General features: G+C 35.8%; 1 protein-coding gene and 1 long non-coding RNA gene across 6 annotated transcripts in view; one reads left to right on the top strand and one right to left on the bottom strand.

Annotated features, from left to right (window-relative positions):
- Positions 1–25,642, top strand: part of SBF2 (SET binding factor 2) — a 227,044-nt gene that overhangs the window by 143,467 nt on the left and 57,935 nt on the right. For all 5 annotated transcript variants that reach the window (XR_009152348.1, XM_058159766.1, XM_058159757.1 and 2 more), the window contains 2 exons: positions 17,228–17,296; positions 24,807–24,977. Coding sequence is in view for 4 of the 5 variants with exons in the window: in XM_058159766.1 (XP_058015749.1) it covers positions 17,228–17,296; positions 24,807–24,977 (240 nt within the window). In the remaining variant the exon portion in view is untranslated. The remainder of the gene's footprint in view (positions 1–17,227; positions 17,297–24,806; positions 24,978–25,642) is intronic.
- LOC131186355 (uncharacterized) overlaps positions 1–25,642 on the bottom strand; it is a 50,008-nt gene that overhangs the window by 20,987 nt on the left and 3,379 nt on the right. The gene's annotated exons all lie outside the window — the stretch shown is intronic.

Below are 25,642 nucleotides of genomic sequence, written 5' to 3'. Positions count from 1 at the left end.
ATTTTCATTTTTCTTATACAAGATAAGAATTTTACTCAAAATTTTAAACACATACAACAGCCATATGGCAAGCAGGTGATACGAAGTAGCTAAGTTTATCAATCTTACATACGCAATAAAGAAGGGTCAAGAATAATCAGAATATCATACAAAGGAGAATAAGGAAAACCAACACAATACCAAATATCATTGTCACTTCCTAGTTTTGGATCTCAGAACTCTGGGTTCAGCCTGACCCAACTCCAGGGCCGCAACAGCGGCAGCCGCCTCCTCCCCATGGTCTATAACCTCCCCTTCTTCAACTCCTGGGTCATCTAATTCCAGGAGGGCTTTGTGTTCCTCCACGTAGGCCGCAGCCTCCGCAATTGTACTAATTTTTTTCGTAATGCCCTCCCGGAAAATCATCAATCCCTCTGGCATCAGCCATCTGAAGCCTACTCCTTCTGGTACAATTTGCTTGACAAAAAGTAATATTTCTTTCTCATTTCACGTACCTGTCTGGGAATCTGCCTCAGAATGGCTATCTCCCTGCCCCTATAAGTCAGTGCCCCACTCCTATGTTTTCTAAGAATTTCATCTCTCGTCTCTCTTCTCACAAATTTGACATGAACCTCTCTAGGAACTGCATGCGTGCGTGCATATTTTGAATTAACTCTATAAGCTCGATCCACATCCCAATTCATAAAGTCAACACCTCTCCCAAGAAATTCTCCCAACAGTTAGTCACAACATCTCTCAAGTCTTCTTGGTCCACTTCTTCCAGATTTTGAAACCTAAGGAAATAAGACATTTTATCCATCTGTAGTCCAAGCACAGCATTGCCTGTCGTGTCCTCCCTTTTCTGCACTGCCGCATCTCTCCTCAGACCTTCCACTTTCTGCTTGTTTTCTGCTGAGACTTGTTGAGTGTCCTTTAAATCCTTTTGAATAGTCACAATTTCTGCTCTTATTTCATCCAGTTTCTTGTCCATATTAGATAACTTTTCCAAAATTCTCTCCATTTCTCCAGCAGTTGGTCTCTGACCTTTTGCCATTTAAAAAAATTTTTTAAAATCCTCAGGCAAGCACAGTATCCTTGTAATTTCCTCCGGATCCACCAGGGGGCACTCACAGGAGCAACGAGTCCAGAGTACAGTTAGTCAACCAGGAAGCCGAAGGGAAGTGATGTCATCAAGATTCTCATAGTGAAGGAGGAAGCTGGACGCCACCATTGTTCCCCAGAGGGAGGGGGGGCCTCAAACCTTCCCTCCTAAATTTCTCCATCACCTCTTCTCTCCAGAGCTCCACAAAACCGGTAATCTTGTTATTTTAAGTTCTCCTCTCTCCAAAGTGATTCGTGCTCCTTCCAGTCGCAGGGGAGAAACCCCCGCACTCCGGAGCACTCCACTCACATTTGCCGATATCTCCTTCCTTCTCCCTTCCTCAATTCTTCTCCGTTCCTGTTCGCCACCAGGCTGCTGCAATTATAAATCCAAAGCCCGGTGTCACGGGCACAGCGCCCAGGCGACCAAAATAATGGCCGCGGCCTGAGGCCTCCGAACCCCTCCGAGCCTAGGACGCGCCAGCATCGGTCCCCCCAGTCCTGTATGTCGGCTGGGAGACCCCTGGCGAGCCGTCCGTGCGGCAGGTGTCCTTTTCGGAACACCTGGCCCCTAAGGGCCTCGGAGGCGGCCGGATTCGGACACTGGAGGCAGGAGAGGCACCTCCAGATGTCCGTTGCCGCCGGATACCGGAAGTCGTCTCCCATACAGAATCTTCTTGAAGGCCTATTTATTTATTTTATTTATTTTATCTGCATTTATATCCCGCCCTTCTCCAAAGACTCAGGGCGGCTTACACTATGTCAGGCAATAGTCTTCATCCATTTTGTATACTATATACAAAGTCAACTTATTGCCCCCCCACAACCTGGGTCCTCATTTTACCTACCTTATAAAGGATGGAAGGCTGAGTCAACCTTGGGCCTGGTGGGACTTGAACCTGCAATATTGCAAGCAGTTGCTGTTAATAACAGGCTGCATTAGCCTGTTGAGCCACCAGAGGCCCCTATGACTCAAGTTATTCTTTTCCCCCCATCATATAATTGTAAACTGCAATTCAGTATCTTTATTAACTTACTTCTGTCTAAGTAAAGAAGAAAGACTGCCTTTTGGTTCTTTACCTTGTATTAAACAGCATGGGAAATTTTTGACTTCCAACTGAAGGCTGATGGCTGCATATTAAAGAAGAAGAATCTATGTTTCAGGTCATTTTAGAGGACTGTCCTCTATAAAGTAAGCAGATAAACATCTTAGGCTACTTGAAGGCCGTGAATGATCAAGGAAAGTGTAGGATAGACTGTCCCAACAAGACAACTTCTAGAGCTTATTCAGGAGCTGATGACTCCTGGAGTTCCTTGTTCCAGATTGTTAACAACTTATAGAACTGCCCATTTATCTTGTAGGGTCCTAGTATATTATGTCTGTGAAGCTGTGGGGCAAGCTTCTACTGGTAATATCTATGTACTTTTTTCTTTCTGTAAATGTTGGGAGTAAATTTTAGTTGAGATTCAACCAAATAAAGTATTATTGAATACAGCTCATCTAATTGGGAGGGCAGACACAACTAAGAATGTTGTGATCTATTTTAAGCTTTGCCATCTGAATACTTCTAATGAATTTCCTCAAAATGCTCAAGGTATTGTGATTTACTTATCTCCCATTACTGGTGATAATATTCTTATCAGGTAGGCAATGGTAAATGCCTCAGGATTAAAGAGGATAATAGGAACATTTTAAAGAAAGGCTAATCAATTGTAGCAACCATGGCTACAAATTCCTCTTTTTGGCGTAGCAGTCATTTTTATTCTCTTAAGCCAAAGTTGCAGTTTTCTCACATCCAGGACATAAACTGTTTCAACTCCTACCCTCAAAATGATGCTATAGAGCACTGCACACCAGAACAACTAGACACAAGAACAGTTTTTCCCCGAAGGCCATCACTCTGCTAAACAAATAATTCCCTCAACACTGTCAAACTATTTACTAAATCTGCACTACTATTAATCTTCTCATTGTTCCCATCACCAATCTCTTTCCACTTATGACTGTATGACTGTAACTTTGTTGCTGGCAATCCTTATGATTTATATTGATATATTGACCATCAATTGTGTTGTAAATGTTGTACCTTGATGAACATATCTTTTCTTTTCTTTTATGTACACTGAGAGCATATGCACCAAGACAAATTCCTTGTGTGTCCAATCACACTTGGCCAATAAAATTCTATTCTATTCTATTCTATTCTATTCTATTCTATCATCCAATTCAAGTTTTAGTGCCTGTTTAAATTAGTGAACAAAATAAAATTAAAGGAATTTTTCTAAACAAATCAATTTAGATTTATTTAGATACTAACAGTTGAATTGATTTCATATGGCCATAAATAAGATTTCATTTTATGCTTCTTATAAATCAAATTAATAAATGGTCTTGTATTCAATATTTCAAGCAATAAAACTGTGTGAAGAATATATGTAGCAAAAGGATTTGTTGAACAAAATATTTAATGTGGTTATGCCTCACTTCACCTGAGATATTTATGCATGTCACATTACTTTTGCTATCTTCTCTTACTATATTTTTGTTCTTTGAGTATTAAGTAAGAATTAAAGTTAATGCAGTGCTGAAACTGTTCTATTAGAGCAAATCCAACTTTTTCACACAGTATCTCCCATGTATCAAGAGAAAATGAATTACTGAAAAATAGCAGATAAAATGTAAAAATGTGAAGGACAGAGTCTCTGGGAGAATAGTTTTTCTTTGTTTCTGTAAGTGGGAAAATAGTAAACGTTGTAAAACTTTTTAAAAGTTCTATGGTGTTTTGTGGACCATATTAAAAGTTTGATTTGCTTTAAAAAGTAGAAAGCATCTGGAATTAACTATTGTCTGAACAGTTGCACTCATAATTGTTCCACTTATAATGAAGTTATAACAAGATCACATCTAACAATGGGTTTTCATAGAAATAAAATACAATCAAAGCAGCAAAGAAAAAGTAGTTAGGCTTTGTAAATTCTTCAAAGAAGGTGCCAAACGAAATGCTTCATAATGCATGCAAGTACACACAAAGATTTTTCTTCACATCATTAAAATTGCAGCTTTTTTTCCTCCAGGCTTCTGCAACTGCTTCAGTCCAGCTCCCCGCTGTCACTGCGTCCATGGCTGCTCTAATAATTCAAAGAGAAGTGCTTTGTGGGCACTGCCCTTAAGTGCTCATTAACTTGGAAACTAGGGAGAGGTATCAAGTGGTATGCCACAAAGTTCAGTCCTGCATCCTGTATTACTATAATGCTTTTATTGGCAAACTCAAAGAAGAAATAGAGGAAATGCTTATCAGATTTCCAGAAGACACAAAATTAGGCAGTGTGGTTAATCCGATAGAAAATGAGAAAATGATCCCGATAGGTTGGAGAGAGGACTGAAAATAACAGAACAAAAGTTAAACAAGAGAGTTGCAAAATACCCGTCTTTAGGAAATAGAAATCATGTGAGTAATATAGGTTATACATGGCTTGATAAAAGTAGTTATGGAAAATGTGTGGAAAATACATTAGATTAGCCATTAATTGTAAATTCCACATAGGTCAGGCTGCATAATATGGCTGCATGTAAAAAAAAAAAAGAACAGTTTTAGTGATCAGTAAAAGTACACTTTCTAAATCATCTAAAGTAACAAAATCCTTGAATAGGCGAGTCCTCAATTTTGAGCAGCACATTTTAAGAAGGATTCAAAAGAACCAAGATAAGAAAAGCAACAAGGTTGATCAGGCAACTAATAACTAAGCTTTTTTTTAAAGAAGGCTAAAGAACTTGAGGATGTTTAGCTTTGAGACAAGAAGACTGAAAAAAAATAAAGCACTGTTCAGGCACTTACGATGTGTCACAGGAGATCTAGTTTTTATCACTTTAGAAAGATGCACATTGATTAATGGATTTAAATAATAGAAAATCATATTATAGATAATAACTGTCTACTATGGTAGATTGGTAGGTGGAGAATGCTTGCAGGAAGCAGTGTTTTCAATGCCTCTTGTGATCTTCCTATTCTTGTGCCATTACTCTGCTGAACACCTAATTACCACAATACTGTGTTATGTCAAAGTATGTAGTATGGCTGTATTACTATTACTCTGCTCATCTTTTCTACTACCTTCTCCTATTGGTATTTTATGATTATATTATTTTGTCGTTTGTATGTACAGCGACAGCTTATGTATCGGAAACAAATTCCTTGTGTGTCCAATCATACTTGGCCAGTGTTCCGTTCCGTTTCATTCCATTCCATTCCATTCCATTCTATTCTATAAGAAAAACTAGTGAAAGGTGGTGCATTTGGGTATGTTAGCAGAATGTTCACTAAAGATTGGGAAAGGGTTAATACAATTTAAGAAAAGAATGTGGCATGTGGTTTTTGTGTAATGTTGCTTACCCCAAAAGGAATTAGCATGATATATCTGTCTGACCATGAATTCTAATTATCCATAAAGAAAAATGAATATGGCTTGGATCTAAAAGAAATATGTGTAAATAATAATAAAAAATGTTCCTGAAAAGTAACTTTATTTCCATATTCTATTGTGGCCCCCTCCTTGTATCTCAGTATTTCAGATCTTGTTTAAATCAAACCCGGAGAATATTTTGTACACAGCTTATGGCAAAAATGTTTCATTTTCTGCTTAAGTAAAATGTACGTTACATTGCAGCATCCTTTTAAAATGCACTATTAAAAAAGGTGAAAAGGGTCTTTTACAACAAGACAAAAAACATTCCTCCATGGAAGAAGATCACATATTTTGTTATACTTGGATCACTGCCAGAGGAAAACAACATAAACATTTTATTCATTTCAGGTCTTTATTCTTTGGGGGAAGTAGGTCTATTTCTGTTTGTTTCTTTCTGTTTCGTTGGTTGTTGTTTTTTAATACGTAAAAACCACACACAACAATGGAGATGTTCTTTTTGTGTGTGCTGGAGGGCAACTGGAGCAGAACTTGAAGACATAACAGAACAGTAGAATAACAACATAGTAGAACTGGTAGAGTTCATTCATCTCTAGAAAGACAGAATTGGAGAGATTAAGCTAAGTGTGGGAAAAAGGAACAAATAAAGTTAGGTGGACTATAAAAAGATTAATAGTATATAATTCAAAAGCAACAGACAAAAGGGAAGGAAGATAAAAGTGAGGAAAAAATAAACTAATGGTAGGGTGAGCTAAGTTCAAAAATACATTTCAGAATAATTATTAAGAGTGATGCATAAAGCCTACATAATTTATTTTGAAACCAAAAGTTGTTCCTAGTTTTTTTTTAACATTTTCTAAATCAAGCAAAAGTTACACATTTAAATGTTAAAAGTAACATTTTAGTACAAAAAAATTAACAAAATTAAAGCAAAATATAGGCTGGCAGAATTGGATATGGTAATATCCAAGTAATTTATAACGCAATATAATCTGGATATTGTTTTTATTATTCCATCACTAGAATTTTCTGAAGCCAGTAACACAATAGTGTTATGCACGTGGCTGTTTATATATGTTCAAGAAATAAATGTTATGCTTTCAATATACTTTTTCAAACTTGCTAAATTTAAAGAAATACTTATGGTTATAGATTTTTTGTAGAGTGTGGAGCGAGACCAAGCTTAAATAAAACCCTCAAATGAAAAAGAATTGCTTTAGGTCTGGCCTTTTTTGCCCCAGTCTGCAACAAAAACTTGCTTTAGAAGCTTTACATAATTTCACTTTGATTATTTAAAAAAACCAAAACAAATAGACATAAGTTCTTCCATTTTTACCAAAATTGAATGAACATTAAGGCATAATTATCCCATCTAATTGAATGTATCTGCCAACTTTCGGGGAAGCTGCTTTTTTTAAAAAAATGTTGAAGAATGTTAATCTTTTAGTTTATTTCTGTTTTCAGTTCCCGGTGATTTGATTAGAAATTTGTAGTTGGAAATAGACATAAATACTAGAGGCATAATCTAGATTCATAATTTGTAAAATATAAAACAATTAAGGCAGGGTTTAATAAAATACCACAAATGAAAAAGTGATACGTTATTTTTTTCTACTCATTGACTTTAGAATTATAGAAGAGTCTTTTTGTTGATGGAACTGATAAAGTGTAATTTTGCGAGACTGTATGAAGTGTGCAGTACATTATAAAATACAAGAGCAGTCTGAAAATCACATTCCCATTTCTCCTTTTGTGGGGATTTTTTGTTGATGTTGTGTATTCCATAATACCACACTTGTAAAATCATATTGCTCATAAATCTGCTTTTAAAGTTCTAATATTTCTGGGTATATTAATAAAGGCAGACAAGCAACCCTTAATGCCTGCCCATAGTACCATGGCCCACAAAAGCAGATATATTCTCTGATGGAGGGGAGGTCTGTCCTCAAAACGTCCAAACCAATTTAAAGGACGATGCAGAGACTATTGGCAGAAGGCGAAATGATCCACCTTAGAACACTAAAAGCGTCCCTGTTCGTTTCCTCCTGTTAGCGCCATCTGTTCATCTGCCCTGCTTCTGCCTCCAAGACAACTGTTTTCTTGTTGCTATCAAAAGAAGACTTCGTATCCATTTTTTTCCCATTTATGTGATTGCAATATAGCATTATCCTTGAAATGTATATATTTATTTCAGTGTGGAATCAAAATTAGACCAAGTCTTCTCCTCCTCTAGTGGACTTTAAGCCCATAAAAGGGAAAATACCTCAGCATTCAGAATCTGACTGGCAATCTTCTTTGTGGGACCATGGTCATTTTCTTCTCCAGATAGTCTAGTAGGAGGATGACGTTCTCATCAGAGAACTTCAAGGCATAGCCTGAGTAGAATCATGCAAAATACAAACTCTCCATTATTCTATTAATGATCTACTTGTCTTGTATGGAGAAAGATAAGGCTTTTATGGACTGAAGCTGCTTCCTCCATCTTTCCACACTTGCCCAACAAATTTCAGTTCATGAATACTTTTTAGGCATAAGTCTCTTAATTTGCAAAGTAGTAGATTAATATAACCTGAACTGTGGGTAAATCAACTTGAAAATAATGGCGTCTATCTGCATGCTTGGCTCAACTGTATAAAGCGTTTGTATATTTTCTACATGAACTAAATATTTTCCTATAAAAGGTGGGAGTCTGTAAGAAAAGTACCCCTTGATAAAATATGAAACTTTAGTTCACCATAACACTGAATAGAGCTGAACTGAGCTGTGTATCTTTTAAGTAATAGAATTGTTTCAACAAAGGATCAAACAAAGCATCAATTTACAGATTTTTTTCTGAAGCAACAGAACTCTTTTTCAAATGACAGATACCGCAAAAGATTCTACCAACCCTATATTGGAGAAGCAAACAGTTCAAACTCAATTAATTTTATTTCCAAAGCTCTGAGTTGTCTAATTTACAGGTATTCTTGACTCTCAGAGAGGACAGTGATCATTTGAAAAAATTAAGATATTGTAATTTTTCTGAGAGCCATTCCCTTAAATCTATTCATTAGAGATTTGACTGAATCTTCGACTCCATTGAAGGAAGAGGATCAGGACTTTTTGCAATTTCCTGATCTGCCATAACTTGGTATTGCTTTCTAAAACAAAGTGAATTATTGGCTAAACTGTCAGATCAGTAGGGAAAAAAAGGCACAACTTTATGTAAACTGAATGTCAGCATGTCTTCAGTGTCTTTTTGGTGTTTTTTTTTTTAGTCTTGCAGTCTGGAATAGTGAAGAAAAATTCTGAAAGCATTTAAGTTGCATGTGATTTTGATAAATTGTAATTAGATTCGAGGTAATAGTAGTCTTTCACATGCTGCCAATTATATAAACCATAATCTGTGAAAGGATATTTTTTTCCCATTCCACTGTTTCTCAAGTTCTGATTTAGTATTTTACTGTACTGTTATAAATCATTATCATGTTGAAATGACAGTGCTGGACAGAATATATTTTTAATTCTTGTAACATTTCCTAGAAATATTTGCAGCTAGCGATCAGCATTTTTTAAAGATTGCTGGGCTGCTTTCACAAGCAGAGTACACAAAGGACAACTATTGACAATCCAATTAAATGTTTTAAGCATAATTTCTGTTGTAAGCCTTTGAATCACTGTTGACTGTGGGGACTAGTCCCTGCAGTTTTGTTGCCAGCATTTTCAGAAGTGGCTTGTCATTGTCTCCTTCTTGGACTGAGAGAGAGTGACTGCCCCAAGGTCACCCAGCTAGCATTGTGCCTCAGGCAAGACTAGGACTCATAATCTACCAATTTCAAGCCTGATGTCTTAACCAGTACACTGAATTGGCTCTCTTAGAAGCTCTCTAGGAGGACATCAATCAATTAGTTGTTTAATTAGTTATTAATCTGTTTAACAAAAACTTCTCTAAATTCTAAAGAGAATCCCCCCCCCTTTTTTTCCCTGTCATTTCTTCCCAACTTCTAATTTTGAGTAGAAGTTTTTGAGACCTTTCTACTGAAGTGGTACCTATTTATCTATTCATATTTGCATACTTTTGAACTGTTAGGTTGGCAGGAGCTGGGGCAAATAACAGGAACTCACCTCATCACATGGAGCTCAGGTCTCAAAACCAGGCTGTCAGCTTTCCAGTTGACAAGTTCAGCATCTTTAAACACTGAGCCATCACGCCCCTACCTGTATATAGGCTACCACTATGGCTTTGTAGCAGACATCCATTTGCTACATTTTAAAATACTCACCAGCTTTTTAACCTCTTTCTAATTTGCAGCATTAATTGCTTTTTCAAGACTCTGGTTAGCCTTCGAATCAGCTGAAAAACTTTATTCTCTTTTCTCAGGCAAGGTGACATACCATGCTGAGGTGTTAAGGTTTCTATCTGTGCCAAGTAATTTGTTAAGCACTGAAAATTTAACCACTACAGATAGCCCTTGCATAACAATCATTTATTCAGTAATTGGTTGAAGTTAGGGCAAAGTTACATGAATGGTAGTTGCTCCTGGTTCTCCAAATTTTGATCATTGCAGTACCCCTGTGGTCACCATGACAAGAATTCAGGTGCTTGGCAGCCTACTTGCATTAAGGACAATAGAATGTTACAAATCCCACCCTCCCAATCCACTGATCTCCCCCTCAATTTTTACCTTTTTGGCCACTTGTTATTATGCTGCCTCTGCCAGTCCTACTTCTCTTAGACTTTACCCGCCTGTCCCCAGTGATCTTCACCATCTTTTTCCTCCTGTTGCTCATGAGCCCAGGCCTTATGTCAGGCAGCTACTGGCTGTGCCACACCTTCTTCCCATGGCCATATGCAGACTTGTACAAACTGCATGCAGTATTCTCATTCCAAATTACATGCAGAAGTCAGCAGGATATTGCAAGGAGTGACTTGCTTAATAACCTGCAATTTTCATTTAACGATAACGGGGACTGCCAGGATTGCTGTCACTAAGCTATGCCACCCCTTGATGTCACACATTGCTTATCAGTAGGAAATTCCAGATCCAAGTTACCCTTTGTTAACCGAGGATTACCTGTAACAGTTTTACCAATGCTGTTTACAGTACACAAATGCTTGAAAAGCAAAACACAGAAAGTCAGCATAAAAATATCTGGAAATAGATGTTAGTCAACATTTATAGAAATATCCTCTGAAGGAGAAGGGCAAGGGAATGTCAGTTTGACTATGTACCTCACCACATACTAAATCATCCAATCCTGTTTTAGTGAGAATGTGCACATAGTCTGAAATATGAGGCATGCAGAATATTGCATTGCAGTGTCAACACATTGGAAAAACAATAATGGAATTTCATATTATATGTTTTAACTATTTTGAAAAGTACTTATTTACATGCATGCATATATATGTACTTACATACATATGTGCACAGAAAAGTAAACAGTGTAATTTTCTGAATAAATGGAACTGACTTCAATTTAATGAGCCCACATTCAGCAAACTTTGACAGTAACAGACCAAATTTCAATTACAATAGCCTTCCAAAATAAAGCAAAATCTATTGCAATGAAGTAGCCCAGACAAGACAGTTGAATTTATGTCAATTTTATGAAATTCATTGGACAAATACCTTGTGTGTCCAATCACACTTGGCCAATTAAAAATCCTATTTTATTCTATTTATATCATTTGTGAATGATGTCATTATACATCTGACATGAACAATATATTTTATAACAAATCATTTGCAGTGATACAAATAGCATAATTTTATAGTATTTCTATAAATGGCATAATTTCTATTATGTTTTATGAATATTTAGGAGTAATGGCACTCTTCCTCCCAAATGGTCCAATAAACAGAAGATTCACTGAACATTGGCATATTACAGCTATTCTTATATTAACATTTTTATTTGCACTTAGTTTAATTTTTAGTCTATCATAATCTAGGCAGAAATACTTGCCTGAGCAACAGACCTAAAATATCAACTATACAACTCCTACTAATGTGTTGTGCCTTGAATTCTTTTATGTTTGGTCTATATTTATTCATTTTGCCTTGCTAATTTGTTATATGCTATAAAACATCGCCTTATTTAATTAAAAATGTGGGATACGTCTGCAGATTCTCGCATAGCACAGTGAATCGCAGATGGTGTGGTTTAAGATTTGGACAGAGTAGAAGTGAATGAAGTCCTGCTGTGAAATATAAGGCATCTTGGCATCCCAACCATTTCCTTGAGAAAAGATTACAGCCTAAGTGTGCCTGAACTTTATTGCTATGGGCCTCATGACAGTTTTCAGAAACATCCATGGCATTCTCACTAAAGAAATTCAGATGTGCTGAAATTCATTCTTGTACTTCATTATTGGCTTAAGAAGGGAATAAAAAAAATATAAGATTTTTTTTTACTCTCACATTGTAATATAGAGAAACAATACTGCTATGAAATATATAAAATGACTGGGGTTAGTACAAATTTTATACAATGACTCTGGAAATGAATGTGCAGTGTCATTGATTTCTGTTGCTGTTAATATTTCAAAGCTTTCCAGGGCATATGTTTTCAATTGTTAAAATTCATAATCCTTGTGAAGTAAATCAAGGTAAAAATACTTTTCGTCAAAGTAATTGATTAATGAAAAATTAGATCAAAGTGAAGATTTACTTTCTCAATACCCATTCTGAATTTAGTGAAAGTCACGAATGACTAGTTCCTGAAATATCAAATTTACCTGAAAAATAGTTGTAGTTTCAAATTTTTAAATACCGCTCTACATTTCATCACCCTATGTCTCAGACTTCATAAAGGTTAACAAATCCAGTAAAGATGTATGCAGTTAATTAACAGGTTAACCTGTTCTTAGGTTTTTTAAAAGGACTGGCTTAGATAAGCATAATGTTATGGAAGGTCGATTGGGTTTATGTATGAGTACAACATGTGATTTGATGTGTGCATTTAAATCCCCTTATTCAAGCATTCCTGAAAAAAAACTCTTGCACAAGCCAAGATTACTGGTTATGTGATGTGATGACAAAGCAGAATTTGCTGAGTTGATCATTTTCCGGTGACATAAGGCTGCATTTTTAAAATAAAGAATAGATTGTCTTTATTTTAATTTTTTCTCTCTATCCAAAACCCTAGTGGCTGTGCAGGGCAATGTTTTAACTGACAATATATCAACTATCTACAGAATATCAACAGGTCTCAGCTTAATTTTATTAAATCGATGAGGTTTATCAGGTTTTAACTTAGGCCCAACTATCACACTGTAGGTAAATATATGTTATGTATTTCTTCATGTGTCAGATTTTTTATGTGTTTGTATTAACATCAAAATACTCAAAACAGCACAATTTTCAGTACAATTGCTGAAAGCTTTATGGGATTTGTGGAAGGTTTTAATATTTTGACATGGTGCATGGTCCCCACCTTTTTGAGTGGGCATGTTTAATAACGAGTTATGAATACTTTCACAAATATTGCCCTTCACAACATCCTGGCACAACAGTGGGCAACTGAAGACAGCCCTCCTTTCCCAGAGCCAACAATTGCAGCAGAAAGAAAGGCCAGTGGATGGATTGGTTCCTTGGAAGTCCTCTCCGGATTAAAGAGAGGGACAAGGATTACCCAAAAGTTTGCTCTATAAATAATCTTCCTGTGAAGACGTCATAAAATAGTGGTCTTCAGTGCCACAGTTCAGCACCATTAATTTGGATCCTGGGTTTGCCTACTTCCTCTCATCAGTATTTTCGGAGAACGCTTATTATTTACTTTCTAGGTGCTAAGAACCATCCAAAGGATAAATTTCATTACTCAAGAATTTCCTACCCTGAATGAAATAAGGGTGGAGGGGGGTTGGGTAAGTGTAAGGATTAAAAAGAAACATTTTAATTTTGGGGAAACAACAAAAGGCAGAGTAGAATGTTGATTTTGGAAAGCTAAAGGAATATTTAGATGGAATATTTTCTGTGGAATGGTTTAAAATTTTATAAGATGATTGATGTATGATGATTTTGAGATTAACTATAAGAAATCCTTCCATGATAAAATTTGGTTGATTGGGAAAAAAAGATAAGCGGGAAGGTTGACTACAGGGAACCAGAGAGAACAAAGTATTACAATTAAAGAAAAAGCAACCCATTGATACAGTGGACCAGTAGACTAGACGAGACGAGACGAGACGAGACAAGAATAGAATAGAATAGAATAGAATAGAATAGAATAGAATAGAATAGAATAGAATAGAATAGAATAGAAGAATAGAATTTTTAATTGGCCAAATGTGATTGGACACACAAGGAATTTGTCTTGGTGCATATGCTCTCAGTGTATATAAAAGAAAAGATACGTTCATCAAGAATCATAAGGTACAACACTTAGTGATAGTCAAAGGGTACAAATAAGCAATCAGGAAACAATATCAATATAAATTGTAAGGATACAAGCAACAAAGTTACATTGGACCAGTACTATTTGACTATAGTACTGGTATACTATCTTTGAAACAAGATACCCAGAAATTATTTACAAAATTGTCTGGTACTATAACAGAGATATAGAAGAACCACAAATTTTATTGGATGAAACAGTCAGAGGATGATTTGAATGTAGACGTGTATCTTTAAAATAATGCTAGATTACAAAAGTGATATGAAAAAAGATGCTATGGATCTGAAAATAGTTTTTAAAATCCTATGTTATATGAAAAAATGCCACTATGGATTTACAAATGAAACCAGTTGCCTAAATAATTAAAGAAGACAAACAAATAATAAATCACGAGTGACTTGAAAAACTTTCTTATCTTGGATTTACAAAAGGGCATGTTAAAGAGTTGTTCCTGAGGGGAGGCAATGAGAAAATGATTTTAAAAATCAGCTTGAGGGACATTATTTCACAGGATTAAAGATCAAGAAAAGTAAGGAGAAGGAATTCAAAGTGAATTTATTTCATCAGGGTTATATATTGGGTTACTGACAGCTATTAATGAAATTTCATTTTGATGAGGACTGAACAGTGAGGCTCTAAAGATCTGTTTATAAGTGAAGAGACTTATTTTGCATGCTTTCTCAGAGAGCGTGGTAAATTGGAATACAAAAAGGATTTATTAAATTAAGGTTTTTGGTAGGTCTTAACAGACTTTTGCTGATTAGCATTGAATGATAAGTCTCTTTCATTTGGATTATTGATAAGGGATGAGAGATGGGAAAAAGATCTTTTTATTGAAATATTAGAGAAGGTGTTACATAATTTATAGTTGTCTGGAAGGGGAGCAAGGGAATCATCACACCACTGGACATTAGTGCTGCTTGCAAACCACTTTTGATGTTCATAGTAAACTACAAATAGACTATGGGAAAATATTAGCACCTGACAGATGATGATGGGCACACTATTACCAATGGATTCGCACTTGGGATCACAATTCTGGATTAAAGGGATAATTTCATAGACATTTGTTTAAAATGCTATTAATTCATATATGGAATTTCTTAATCAACCAGATCATGGTTGTCCCAAAGATACCTTTTCCAAAAGGCTACTGGACTTGCTGTTTTTTTCCTTTGAAAATCTTTCACTCCTCATCTAAGAACTGAAAAAGCTTCTTGGATGAGAAGCAACATGTTTTCAAAGAAAAAAAACCAAGTAAGTCAGTTGCTTTTTAGAAAAAGCACTTTGGGATATTTATTCATTTAAATTTAACATAATTATAAGCTGTCCAGAATCACTTGGATGAGTTGCAAAGCTATAGAAATTGAATAAAACAAAGACAGAAAAGAAGCTATGGTTAAATATTATTGCTTGCTTTAGTGTCAATTCAATATAGAATATTCAGGTATTTTTGATCCAATCTGTGTCAGGTAATCCTCTTTTAGTGACCATTTGTTCAGAGACTATTCAAAATTACAACAGCACTGAAGGAAGGGACTTAAGACCATTCTTCATAGTTGTGGCCATCACAGGGTCCCAATGATTACATGATCACAATTCAGATGCTTTGCAACTGACCCACAGTTATGATGGTCACAGGGTCCCAAGGTCATGTAATCACAATTTGCAACCTTCACAACCAGCTTCCAACAGTTAATAGGGAAGCTAGGAGGAGGTCACAATGACAATGACTGCTGGTTGCTACAACTGCACAAGATTCACCTGACAACAGCAACTGGAATTGCTCCAATGGCCAACCTAACTTGGCACAGCCATATGGTTTCATGCTTTAGAACCATTCACTCAACAGAGTTGCTGGTGCCAATTACCACTGGTAGGCAGACTTTCTGTATAACCATGTTATTGAGACTGAGATCTCAAGCAGCAAGTGTTTGGTGCTAGGAAGCACCAGGAGAAGATCAGAAGTGAGAATGGTACAGTATATATCACATAACCACCCGTGAGCTGTGTCCTCCTCTAACCTATTCTGCAGTCTTCTGGAGTGTTATAGGGTGCTCTTCCATTGACAGTGTTAAAGTAAGGTTTGAGTTCAAGTCAAAGCAATTTCCATAACTGGAATGGGATTCAACTGCTAAGGTAGTAAAAAATCTTGATTGATTCATTTCAAAAGTATCTCTCTTTTTCTTTATACATCTTAATTTGTCGAAAACATAGACCAGAGGAACAAAAATATTGTGGTACATGACTCTGAGAATAAAACACAGGCCATTCATTTTCATCATTACTTTCTTGTTGCTTTTCAAAAGTATGTTTTCCTCATTGTTGACAGCAACCACATTTTTGATGGATAATTATTTTAATGGCAAGTAAAAACACAATAACTCTTGCTGAGAACTGAAAGCAGGTCTGCGAAAGCAGCTTGTGCAATCTTCACCCTCCATAGAGTCAAACTGGATATGTTTTCTCAAATGGCTGTTTGCAAGCTGATGCTGTAAAAAAAGCAAGCTTGGGGCCTCCTATCAAGACTGATATGAGTCTCCTCAGTTTCCTCTGAAAATCATTGCCTCTGATTTTGTTTTGTTTTTTAAATATTCAAGTGGCTTAGGGAACTCTGGATTTTTTCCCCTTTGCTTGCTAGTTGCATAGTTGTCTATGCATATCGAATAGAAGTGCAGAATAATAGTTCCATTAGATGGAATGACCACTTTTTTCCTTTGGAAAATGAATATTTCAGATTATCTAGCAAGTACTAAAACCAGAAGCCTCAGAAGCAGAGGTTTAGTGATTAGCTTGAATGACGATGCTTATTCCAAGAACTAGAAAATCCTTTTATTTTTATGTTTACTGTATTTTTTGAAGTATAAGATGCTCCAGACTATAAAACACACCTAGCTTTTGGGAAGAAAAACAAGGGGGGGGGGAGAAATCTGCCTCTGCCTCCTAGCAATTTGCCTCCTTGCAGCAAATAGCAAACAGCCTGGTCAGCTTCAGCACAGCCTGATTTAGCATGAGCAGCTGATTGGCGGTTGGATCTGCCTCCCGGAATTCCACCTATCATCTGTTTTAAGGTATAGGGATTACCACTGCCCATCGCTGCTGCTGCTGCCTATCACCCCATTTTAAACCTCCACACATCCCGTTTTCAGCATTTTTATTTTTATTTTATTTTATATCGAGATTTATTTAGAAGAATATCAGGTTCTTCATTTTATTTTCAGCATGACTGAGTGTTCTTTGTTTTTGAGTTGCAATTTCTAGGCTCCTGATTAAAATTTGAAACATTTCAATTTATAATTATAACTTGCTAACATTCTCCTTTTTGTTTTTTTCTATGAATCCGAAGGATTGTTCATCTTCAGAAGAATATAATATTGCTGCAACATTATTACCATTGACAACTGCTTTTTATAGGGTAAGTTCTGTTTTTCTGGGAATTAGAACATATATATTTCATAACTGTACTGAAATTACGTGAAGGATGAAGATTACGAGGGCATCTTACCCAGAACTTGTTCAACTTATTTCTTATTTTTCCCAGCCCAATCTCTCAATCTCTTTCTGATACTGTTGGATTTCCTGTCTTTTCAGCATTGTGTAATTCTAAAGGGCATTAAGGGACAAAAAGCATGGCAATATTAGGCAGACATCAGAATTTTTGTACTCTTTGTTTTCTTGTGTTCTATATACAGTAGAGTGGGGAATTGTAAAGAAGGTTTCCTTCCTTCCTTCCTTCCTTCCTTCCTTCCTTCCTTCCTTCCTTCCTTCCTTCCTTCCTTCCTTCCTTCCTTCCTTTCTTGTATGATGAATATATTGTTTATATATTTTTCATAACATATATTGTTATATATGTTTTATATATGTTATATATATTATATATATTTATATATGTTATATATGTTTTATAACATATATTGTTCATAACATATATTGTTATGACAAATAAAATAAAATAAAATAAATAAATAAATGAAGTGTTATAGAGAAAGAAGACTCTTCCATTCTATAAGGATACTTCACTTATATTCTATCTATAATTAGTCTTGACATATCTAATCTATTTCTTTCAAGTGTTAGTTAGGTCTCATAAAGCTAAACAGCAATTGAAATAAAATAGAAATAAAAGCAATTATAAATTCTATAGTTTCAAAATAATAAAATTAGGACAAAAATGTACCTCAAGAAGCACTCTTTGTTTTGTTTCATATTATATCTTTAGAGCTTATTATAGGCAGCTCTACAAAATTAACCTACCATTGGCATAGTCAGTCACAAAAAATGAATTATCAAAAGCCAAATTTACAGTAATACTCCCCACATCCTGCTCTAACTCAGTCCCCCAGGGTACTCCCTCAATTTACCCTTGACATTATTCTAGTAAGATGGTTACATTTCCAAATAAAGTCCTGGGCAGAATCCTCTACTGAATATTTTTCTAAAGATTGGATTGAAATACATAGTGGATTTAAAGGCTTTCTTGGAAGTAAAAGAGTTTAATGGAGGAAGCAAGAACCAGTTTGATTTAGTGGCTGAGGTACCAGGATAGAAACTAGGAAACCATAGTTTGAGTCCTCCCTACCCACAAATACAGGTGGATGAACTTTCAGCCTTAGGAAGAAGGCAGTGGCAAACCACTTCTGAAATCTTGCCAAAAAGATGCAGAGAGTTGTCCAGTAGTTGCTAATAGTCAACATCAGTTAAAAGAGGATAATTACATACATCAAAGTATACCGGCTTCTAGTTTTCCCATTTAATTTGTTTTTAAATTAAGAACAATAACATTTTTTTTAAAAAATGGTGTCCAGTGATAAATACTGGGATTTTTAATGCTCCTTTCACAATGATTTTATTTAGATAAATTGTTATTTAAGCTATTTAACAGACTGTGCTTTAGCATTCCTAATGTCTGTTGCTAAGTTTGAATTTTTTAACTGAATAGCTATGCTGTTTTAGACAAGTTGAAGATGTGTGGACTTCAATTCCCAGGATTTCCCGGTCAGTCATGTTGAAGTCCACACAACTTCAAATTTCCAAGGCTGAGAAACACTGCTGTAGATTAAAATTCCAGCCAAAGACTAATAAAACTTTAACCTAAGGGAATAGGAATATTTAGTTGAAATAACACAGAAAATATATACTTAGAATATATTGTGGTTTTTGTTGATGTTTAGTAAAAATCTAATGCAGTAATTAATATCCTATGACTAGACTCTGACAAAACTTGACAGAACAGGATATGACGGTAGAAGTTCATGGGCTCAAAGTTTTCAGCATTAAACTCATGAGCAAGTATTGGATGCATTCTTGTGGCCTGGAAATTTTTTACAGTTGTTCAGCAGAAGCACCACAAAAATGTTATACTACCTTAACAACAAACATCTTCCCATTAATTGAATTGTTATTTACTGGTATAAATAATCAAAGGATTGTGATTCATTTAAGCCAGGGGAAGCATTCTTCATTGTACATGTAAAAATGTCTTGTGTAAATAAACAACTTTATTCTTTAGTACAGAAAACAATGTTTCTGTTTACCATTAGTAATACATTTGGAATTTGTTTAAAATATCAATAAGTACTTGTAATTGAGATACAATGTTTCCTGTCTTTCCTTTAATAATGATTAATTTTTGAGAGAGTACTATTTTATAGAAGTGGAGTTCTAAATTACTTTTAACATTTTCAACCTGTCTGACGAAATTCCTTGTATTCTCCTTAAAATATAGGAAGCTAACATCTCCCTGTGCTGAGTGAGTGCATTCTTAGCTTTGCAAATTATAAATCAGCATGAGAAGAGAAAATATAGTTTAGTGTGTTCCTCATCTGCCTAAATGTTTTGAATGCATTAAATATACTCTGATTTTTAACATGGTAAAAAAACCTTTCTTGTAATTGCTGGTATATCTAATAAGTTCAGTAACTAGACATTGATTTCAATAATCGTGACTAAGGTTGTAGTTTTACATACACTATAGAGTAAATCCTATGAAATATATAGAACTGTGATGGCGAACCTATGGCATGCGTGCCAGAAATGGCATGCAGAGCCATCTCTCTGGGCATGTGAGCCATTGCCCGTTGCTCTTCTGGGTTCCAGCATGCTGGCCAGCTGGTGTTCACACATGTGGGAGCTTCAGAAACCGGAAAAGCAGCCTCACGGTGTGCATGCGTGTACCGGGAAGATGATCTTCCAGTTTCCGGCTTACCTGGTCTTCCTGTTTCTGGCATGCATGTACGTGCAAAGATCAGCTGGCCAGTGCATGCAGATCATCTTCCCGGCCCACGTATACATACCGGGCAGCTGGTCTTCTGGTTTCTGGCGCTTGCATGCGCACTGGCCAGCTGGTTTTCACACGTGCATGCACACCAGAAACCAGAAGACCAGGTGGCTGGTGCACTCCCATTTCAGCACTTGGTGCCGAAAAGGTTTGCCAACACTGATATAGAAGGTATATGTAAACTCAATAGGGTTGCCCTCTGAATCACACTTTAACAAATTTATGGTCCCATTATTTTTGCTACAATATGCAATTTGATTGGTTATATATTCTCATACAGATAGCATTCTCATAGAAAAGCAAATTAAATACCATGCACCATTTCTAAAAAAAAACAAAAAAACGCAGTTTGCACACAGGCTGTTTAAAGCCCATAATTCAGAAGGATTTAATCAACCTGAGAACAGGCTTGCTGCTGTTTTCTAAAATAAATCTGTGGCTGTATTTTATCAGAGCATTTTAACAGAAATTTTTAAAAGAGATAAAGCACATGAAGACAAAGCAGCTCTGTCTGTTCCTGAATAAAGCTCATATTTTTAAATCTATATGCTATTTATGTCTGGGGAATGTCTGAGCAGTCATCTATAATCATCTGTACTCATCAGATGGATAACTTATTTTTGGTTACATTTCCTTAAGGATACTTGGAAGCCACAACTTCCTGAGGCTAAAACAGCAAAAGACTGAATTTGCAAGTTGCTCTGGTTATAAGTTTCTTAGCAAGCTATAGAATTGTGTGCTTTCTTCTACCAGTCGCTCCTTTCTTGTATGAACTGGCCAATACTTTTCTTATCAGCCTTAATTATCATTTTAAAAATTCTATAGATTCCCACAAATGAAAGCAAATATGCATGTCCCAGGATAATGTTGCAGGATCTAATCTGGGTCAGTCACTGGGACCAGAGGTTTAGTCTTCCAAACTTTCGGATTCATGCTGAAGCCATTTAAAAGATTCTACAGACACCACTTATACAAGGATTTCAAAACATTTTCTCAAATTGGTTTGAGGGGCTTGTTCCTTTGCCTCTTAAGGAGTCTTTGATTTACCCTCTCTTGGGTAAATCATTGCTGGTCCCACTATACTGGACAATTTTTGTACTGTATCTAGCCTCCCTTTTGGGGAAAAAGGTGAGAAAGTGCTTGCAGCAGTTTCAGAGGACCTTAGATGAAGTGAATTATTAGGATCTTTTTCAGTCAGGATTTAGGCTTGTATGGGACAGAAATGGCTTTGGTCATGCTTTTGGATGATCTCTGGTGAGGGTGAGAGGAAGGTTGCATGCATTCTTGCCCTACTGGACCTCTCATTGAGTTTCAATATTATCAGTCATGATCAACTCAAGAATTGAGGGTAGATAGCATGGTGTTGTGCTTGTTCACCTCCCTCCTCTGATATGATTTTAGTTGGTGGTAGTTGGGCAGGAGACATCCCACCCTCAGCCTATGCTATATGGGGTGCGTCAAGGTTTGGTATTCTCCCCCCTCCTATTTAATATCTACATGAGGCTCCTGGACGAGCTCATCCATCCCCATGGGATGAGGTTTATTCTGAGCCTGGAGGCTGTGAGAGTCTGGATAGAAAATAACAGGCCCCAGCTCAACTGGAGTGTTTTTGGGTTTGGAGACTGACTGTGTCATCTTTGGTGCTGGATGGAGTGACACTGCGCCCAAGGCAAACCTTTTGGGATTCCTTCTGGATTCTTTGAAGAGCAGGTGACAGTAATGGCTAGCCAGCATGTGCGGCACATTACCAGCACTTTTATCAATTAACATTTATTACCTGTGAAGAACTCACTGCATTTGTTGAGATCTTTTCAGATTGCCTGAAATCTTTTCATGTAATGCGGATTTTGTAACCTCGCACTCAGTGGTCGAATTAAAGTAGCATTTCTTCACTAGAGTGTCCTGGGAGATTGAAATGCTGAAATTATTTTGTCTTAATTTTGAGTCCTTATGTCAAATTTATGACCATTAATTATTTTGTACAAAGTTTGTCCCATTTATCCTATATAGGATCCAGAGGGGTCAATGCAGGACTTCTTTATAAACCTGCTGAAGTCAAATTCATTGTTTTTCCAATTGGTGAAGGAAAAATGACTATTTTATTAGGCTGTCATAACAGAGAAATGACATGTACTTTTTCCACAGAAATCTATTGCCCTCTGCTGGTTGTACCTAAGCTTCACTTAATGGCACTCATCCCAGTTTTATTTAATGAAATGTATATAATCAGAAAAATTAAATAGAATAGTTTGAAGATTAGGTTTGATTATAGCACAAAATAATGTTGGATAACTTGTATATTTTTATAGAGGTGCACCAACATAAAATGTTGATTGACAATTTGTATTTTGATGGCTATTACCCAGAATCCTTGTCTAAAATTCAATCTGGTTTTGAGGAAGGGAGCCGAATAAGCAGTTTGTGGAGCTGGTAGGAACAAACCCACCCTGTGTGGTGTTGTTTACTATATATTTACCCGGAAAGGATATGTCCTCCCCTCCCCCGAAATGTCTTTGATTGAAAACAATCAGGAATTGCAAATAACGAAAGCAAGTGGGAGATAAGAGAAGGGAGAAAGCATTGCTATTGTATCAGCAGATGAGACAAGCTCTTTGGCCTGCCATTTTTTTAATAAAGATGTGTATTTGCAGGGGAGAGTCTTCTCTGTACATGGAGCTTTGTATGCAGTTGATTCTCATTTCTGGGAAATTACATTGACTTTTTGCAAATATAAAGGGAGAAACAATTCATTAACCCAAGGATTGCTTCCCTAGCGTCCATCCCAGTTTGCATGGAATAAAGTAGTAACTACAAATCTAGTCATTCTAATCTGGGCATAAGGACTACTGAATTTGGCTGGGTTTAGAATAAACATAGATAAATACTTGCTTTCCAAGCACAGATTTCCACAGGCTGTCACACTCTGACATGATGTGTGTATGTATGTGTGCCTATGATAACAGCAGTTTGTGAATGAAATAAAGGTTTGTGTGTGTGTGTTTCTCATATACTGCTATAACCACAAACCCGCCAGCAATTTAAAATGGTTTCTGCAAACAGAGAAATACTAGGGGAAAAATTTAATTCAAATATCAACTCTTATTTTAATTTATTGTAAGTTCTGGATAATTTGAATTAACTAATATAGCTAATTTTCTATTGAATATATTCCACCAGAAAATTATGAGTTCCACCTAATATTATTTCTCATGAAAGCGCTTGAAAATGAAACTGATCGTAAGCTGTATTCCATAGAATGCATTCCCATTCTTTCTGCATTATTACATTTTTATGGAACTATTGTAATCTGAATGACAAAAATGTACACATTATTTTCAACAGTCCTGAACACTGAATTAATATTATTAATGTTAGAAATGGTTATTGCGGTTGGTTGCAAAATCAGCTAGACTTTTAGACTAGATTTTGCATTTTTATTCAGGGCCTGTAAGTTTTTCCAAGTAAAACTGCCTTTTGTAATGCCAATACTATTATTTAATGGTACATTAAGGAATTACAATTTCAGAAATACTGTATTATTGAAGCTCTAGGGAAAACATGGAAGTCTGAATTCTGCACTGATTTTTCATCCATATTGCACAGAATTAACAAAGAAAGAAAGAACAATACTTTTCCCATGGAAAAACACATACATATTACCGCAATGAAAAAATGGATGGAGTTAGCAGATGGCAAAATTGGTTCTTCTAATTAAAGAGAAGAATTTATCTAGTTTTGCTTCCATTTGGAAATCATTTCTAGATTTTGTACTTGAAACTGAAAAAAGGGAGTTTAATTTTAGGTTTTGATTAGTAGAATGATTTTATTGTTATACAAATGGCTTAAAACATTTAGAAATGTAAACCAAAAGGATGAGATTGTAGTTTTTTTCTATTCTGTTGCACTGAAATCACTACTTTTTTCTTATTTTTTTCCACTTCTTTCCACAGTTCTTTTCCATCTTTAACCTTTTGATATTTGTTTCTATTTGTATTTTATATTATAGTAAACTTTAATAAAAACTACTTTTTGTACTTTGGGCAATGTGGAGATTGCACTAATTAAACTTTGTGACAATCTCTATTTCTAATCATACACATAGTCCTTTTTGATAAAGTTGTTATTGAATTTCCTTCCATGACTTTCACAAGTAGAGTACTTACTCTGAGAAACAAAGATATTATAAAAATATTTAGAGATAGCATAAGGGAAGCCTCCAAGGTCTCTGTAGCAGTGATCTAAAGTTTCAGATCTCTTATTTGATAAGTAATAAAGCATGCACTGTTTGCTTAAATTCAGGCTTTCAACTATGGCTTTTTATGGAGCCAGTATAAGTAGGAAATCGGATGGGAGTCCACTATAGGCCATGTCTGTGTTGCCTATCATAGTAGTAGAAATTCAAGATGGAAAACAAGGCTTTTAAAAGAGATTTTGAAACATACCAATTTATGAGTGTTTTGCCCTCCCTTCTGGATTTATATATATATTAGACAAGATAGAGTCACATAGATTTTATCAAAGTGCAAGCAGTGCTACAATTATTTCTTTTGCTGAAACTATCTGTCCTAACAACGATTGCTTCTTGAAAACTGAATTTGCTGTAGTTCTTGTTGAGTAAAATTATTCTGCTGTCTTATTTGACTTTCAGAAATTAGCTCCTGGAGTCAATCAATTTGCATATACCTGTGTCCAAGACCACCCAATATGGGCTAACCAGCAGTTCTGGGAAACAACCTTTTATAGTGATGTGGAAAATCAGATTCGCTCTCTGTATCTTTCAACTAAGGAAGACAATCATCCGCAACACTTAAAGCAAAAGGTAAGTAAAACAATGATATGAAATACTGATGTAAAAAAGCTAAATCGTACAGGGTTTCCAGGGTTTTGTTTAAAAGAGCCTGTAACAGGCTCTGTAACATGAAAATGTTTGAAAAAGTCTGTTCTATGGTATAGCTGTCTCCACCATCACTTTCTCCAATTCATTATTAAAAATGTGGAAAAGAAATGAAGAAACAAAATCATGATTCCCTCTTGATGCCTCATTTCAGTGTGAAGAGGAGTCATTCATGAGCACTATTTTAATATTTTAATCCAGTTGTAGCTCCAAATACTGAAGTAGACATGGTATCCAGCCCCTATTTTGCTAGCTTGTTTATCAGAATATCATGGTTACTCTGTCAAATGTTTTATTAAAATGAAGCTTTAGCAGTGCTATGGTCTTCTGACAAATTTATGCAATCCGTGAAATTAATCTGTTAATCAAATTTCACAAAAAAGAGAGTCTGGATAGTGTACAACAATACAAAGAAATATCACATACCTAAAATAATCAGCATAAAAATATAGAATCAGCATAAAAAATAATATTATCAAAAAAAAAAAACCTAGGCAAAGAGAGAATAAGAAAAGCTTGTCTCAGCAATGGAGCCATGTAAACTCTGGTTCCTTGAAACCCAGGCTGGTGACATAACCAGGTCTTGGAGG

The sequence above is a fragment of the Ahaetulla prasina genome, chromosome 1 (genome assembly GCF_028640845.1).
Source record: "Ahaetulla prasina isolate Xishuangbanna chromosome 1, ASM2864084v1, whole genome shotgun sequence".
NCBI lineage: Eukaryota > Metazoa > Chordata > Lepidosauria > Squamata > Colubridae > Ahaetulla > Ahaetulla prasina.
The sequence above is the reverse complement of the archived record's forward strand: the minus strand, read 5'-3'. Positions and strand labels throughout refer to the sequence as shown.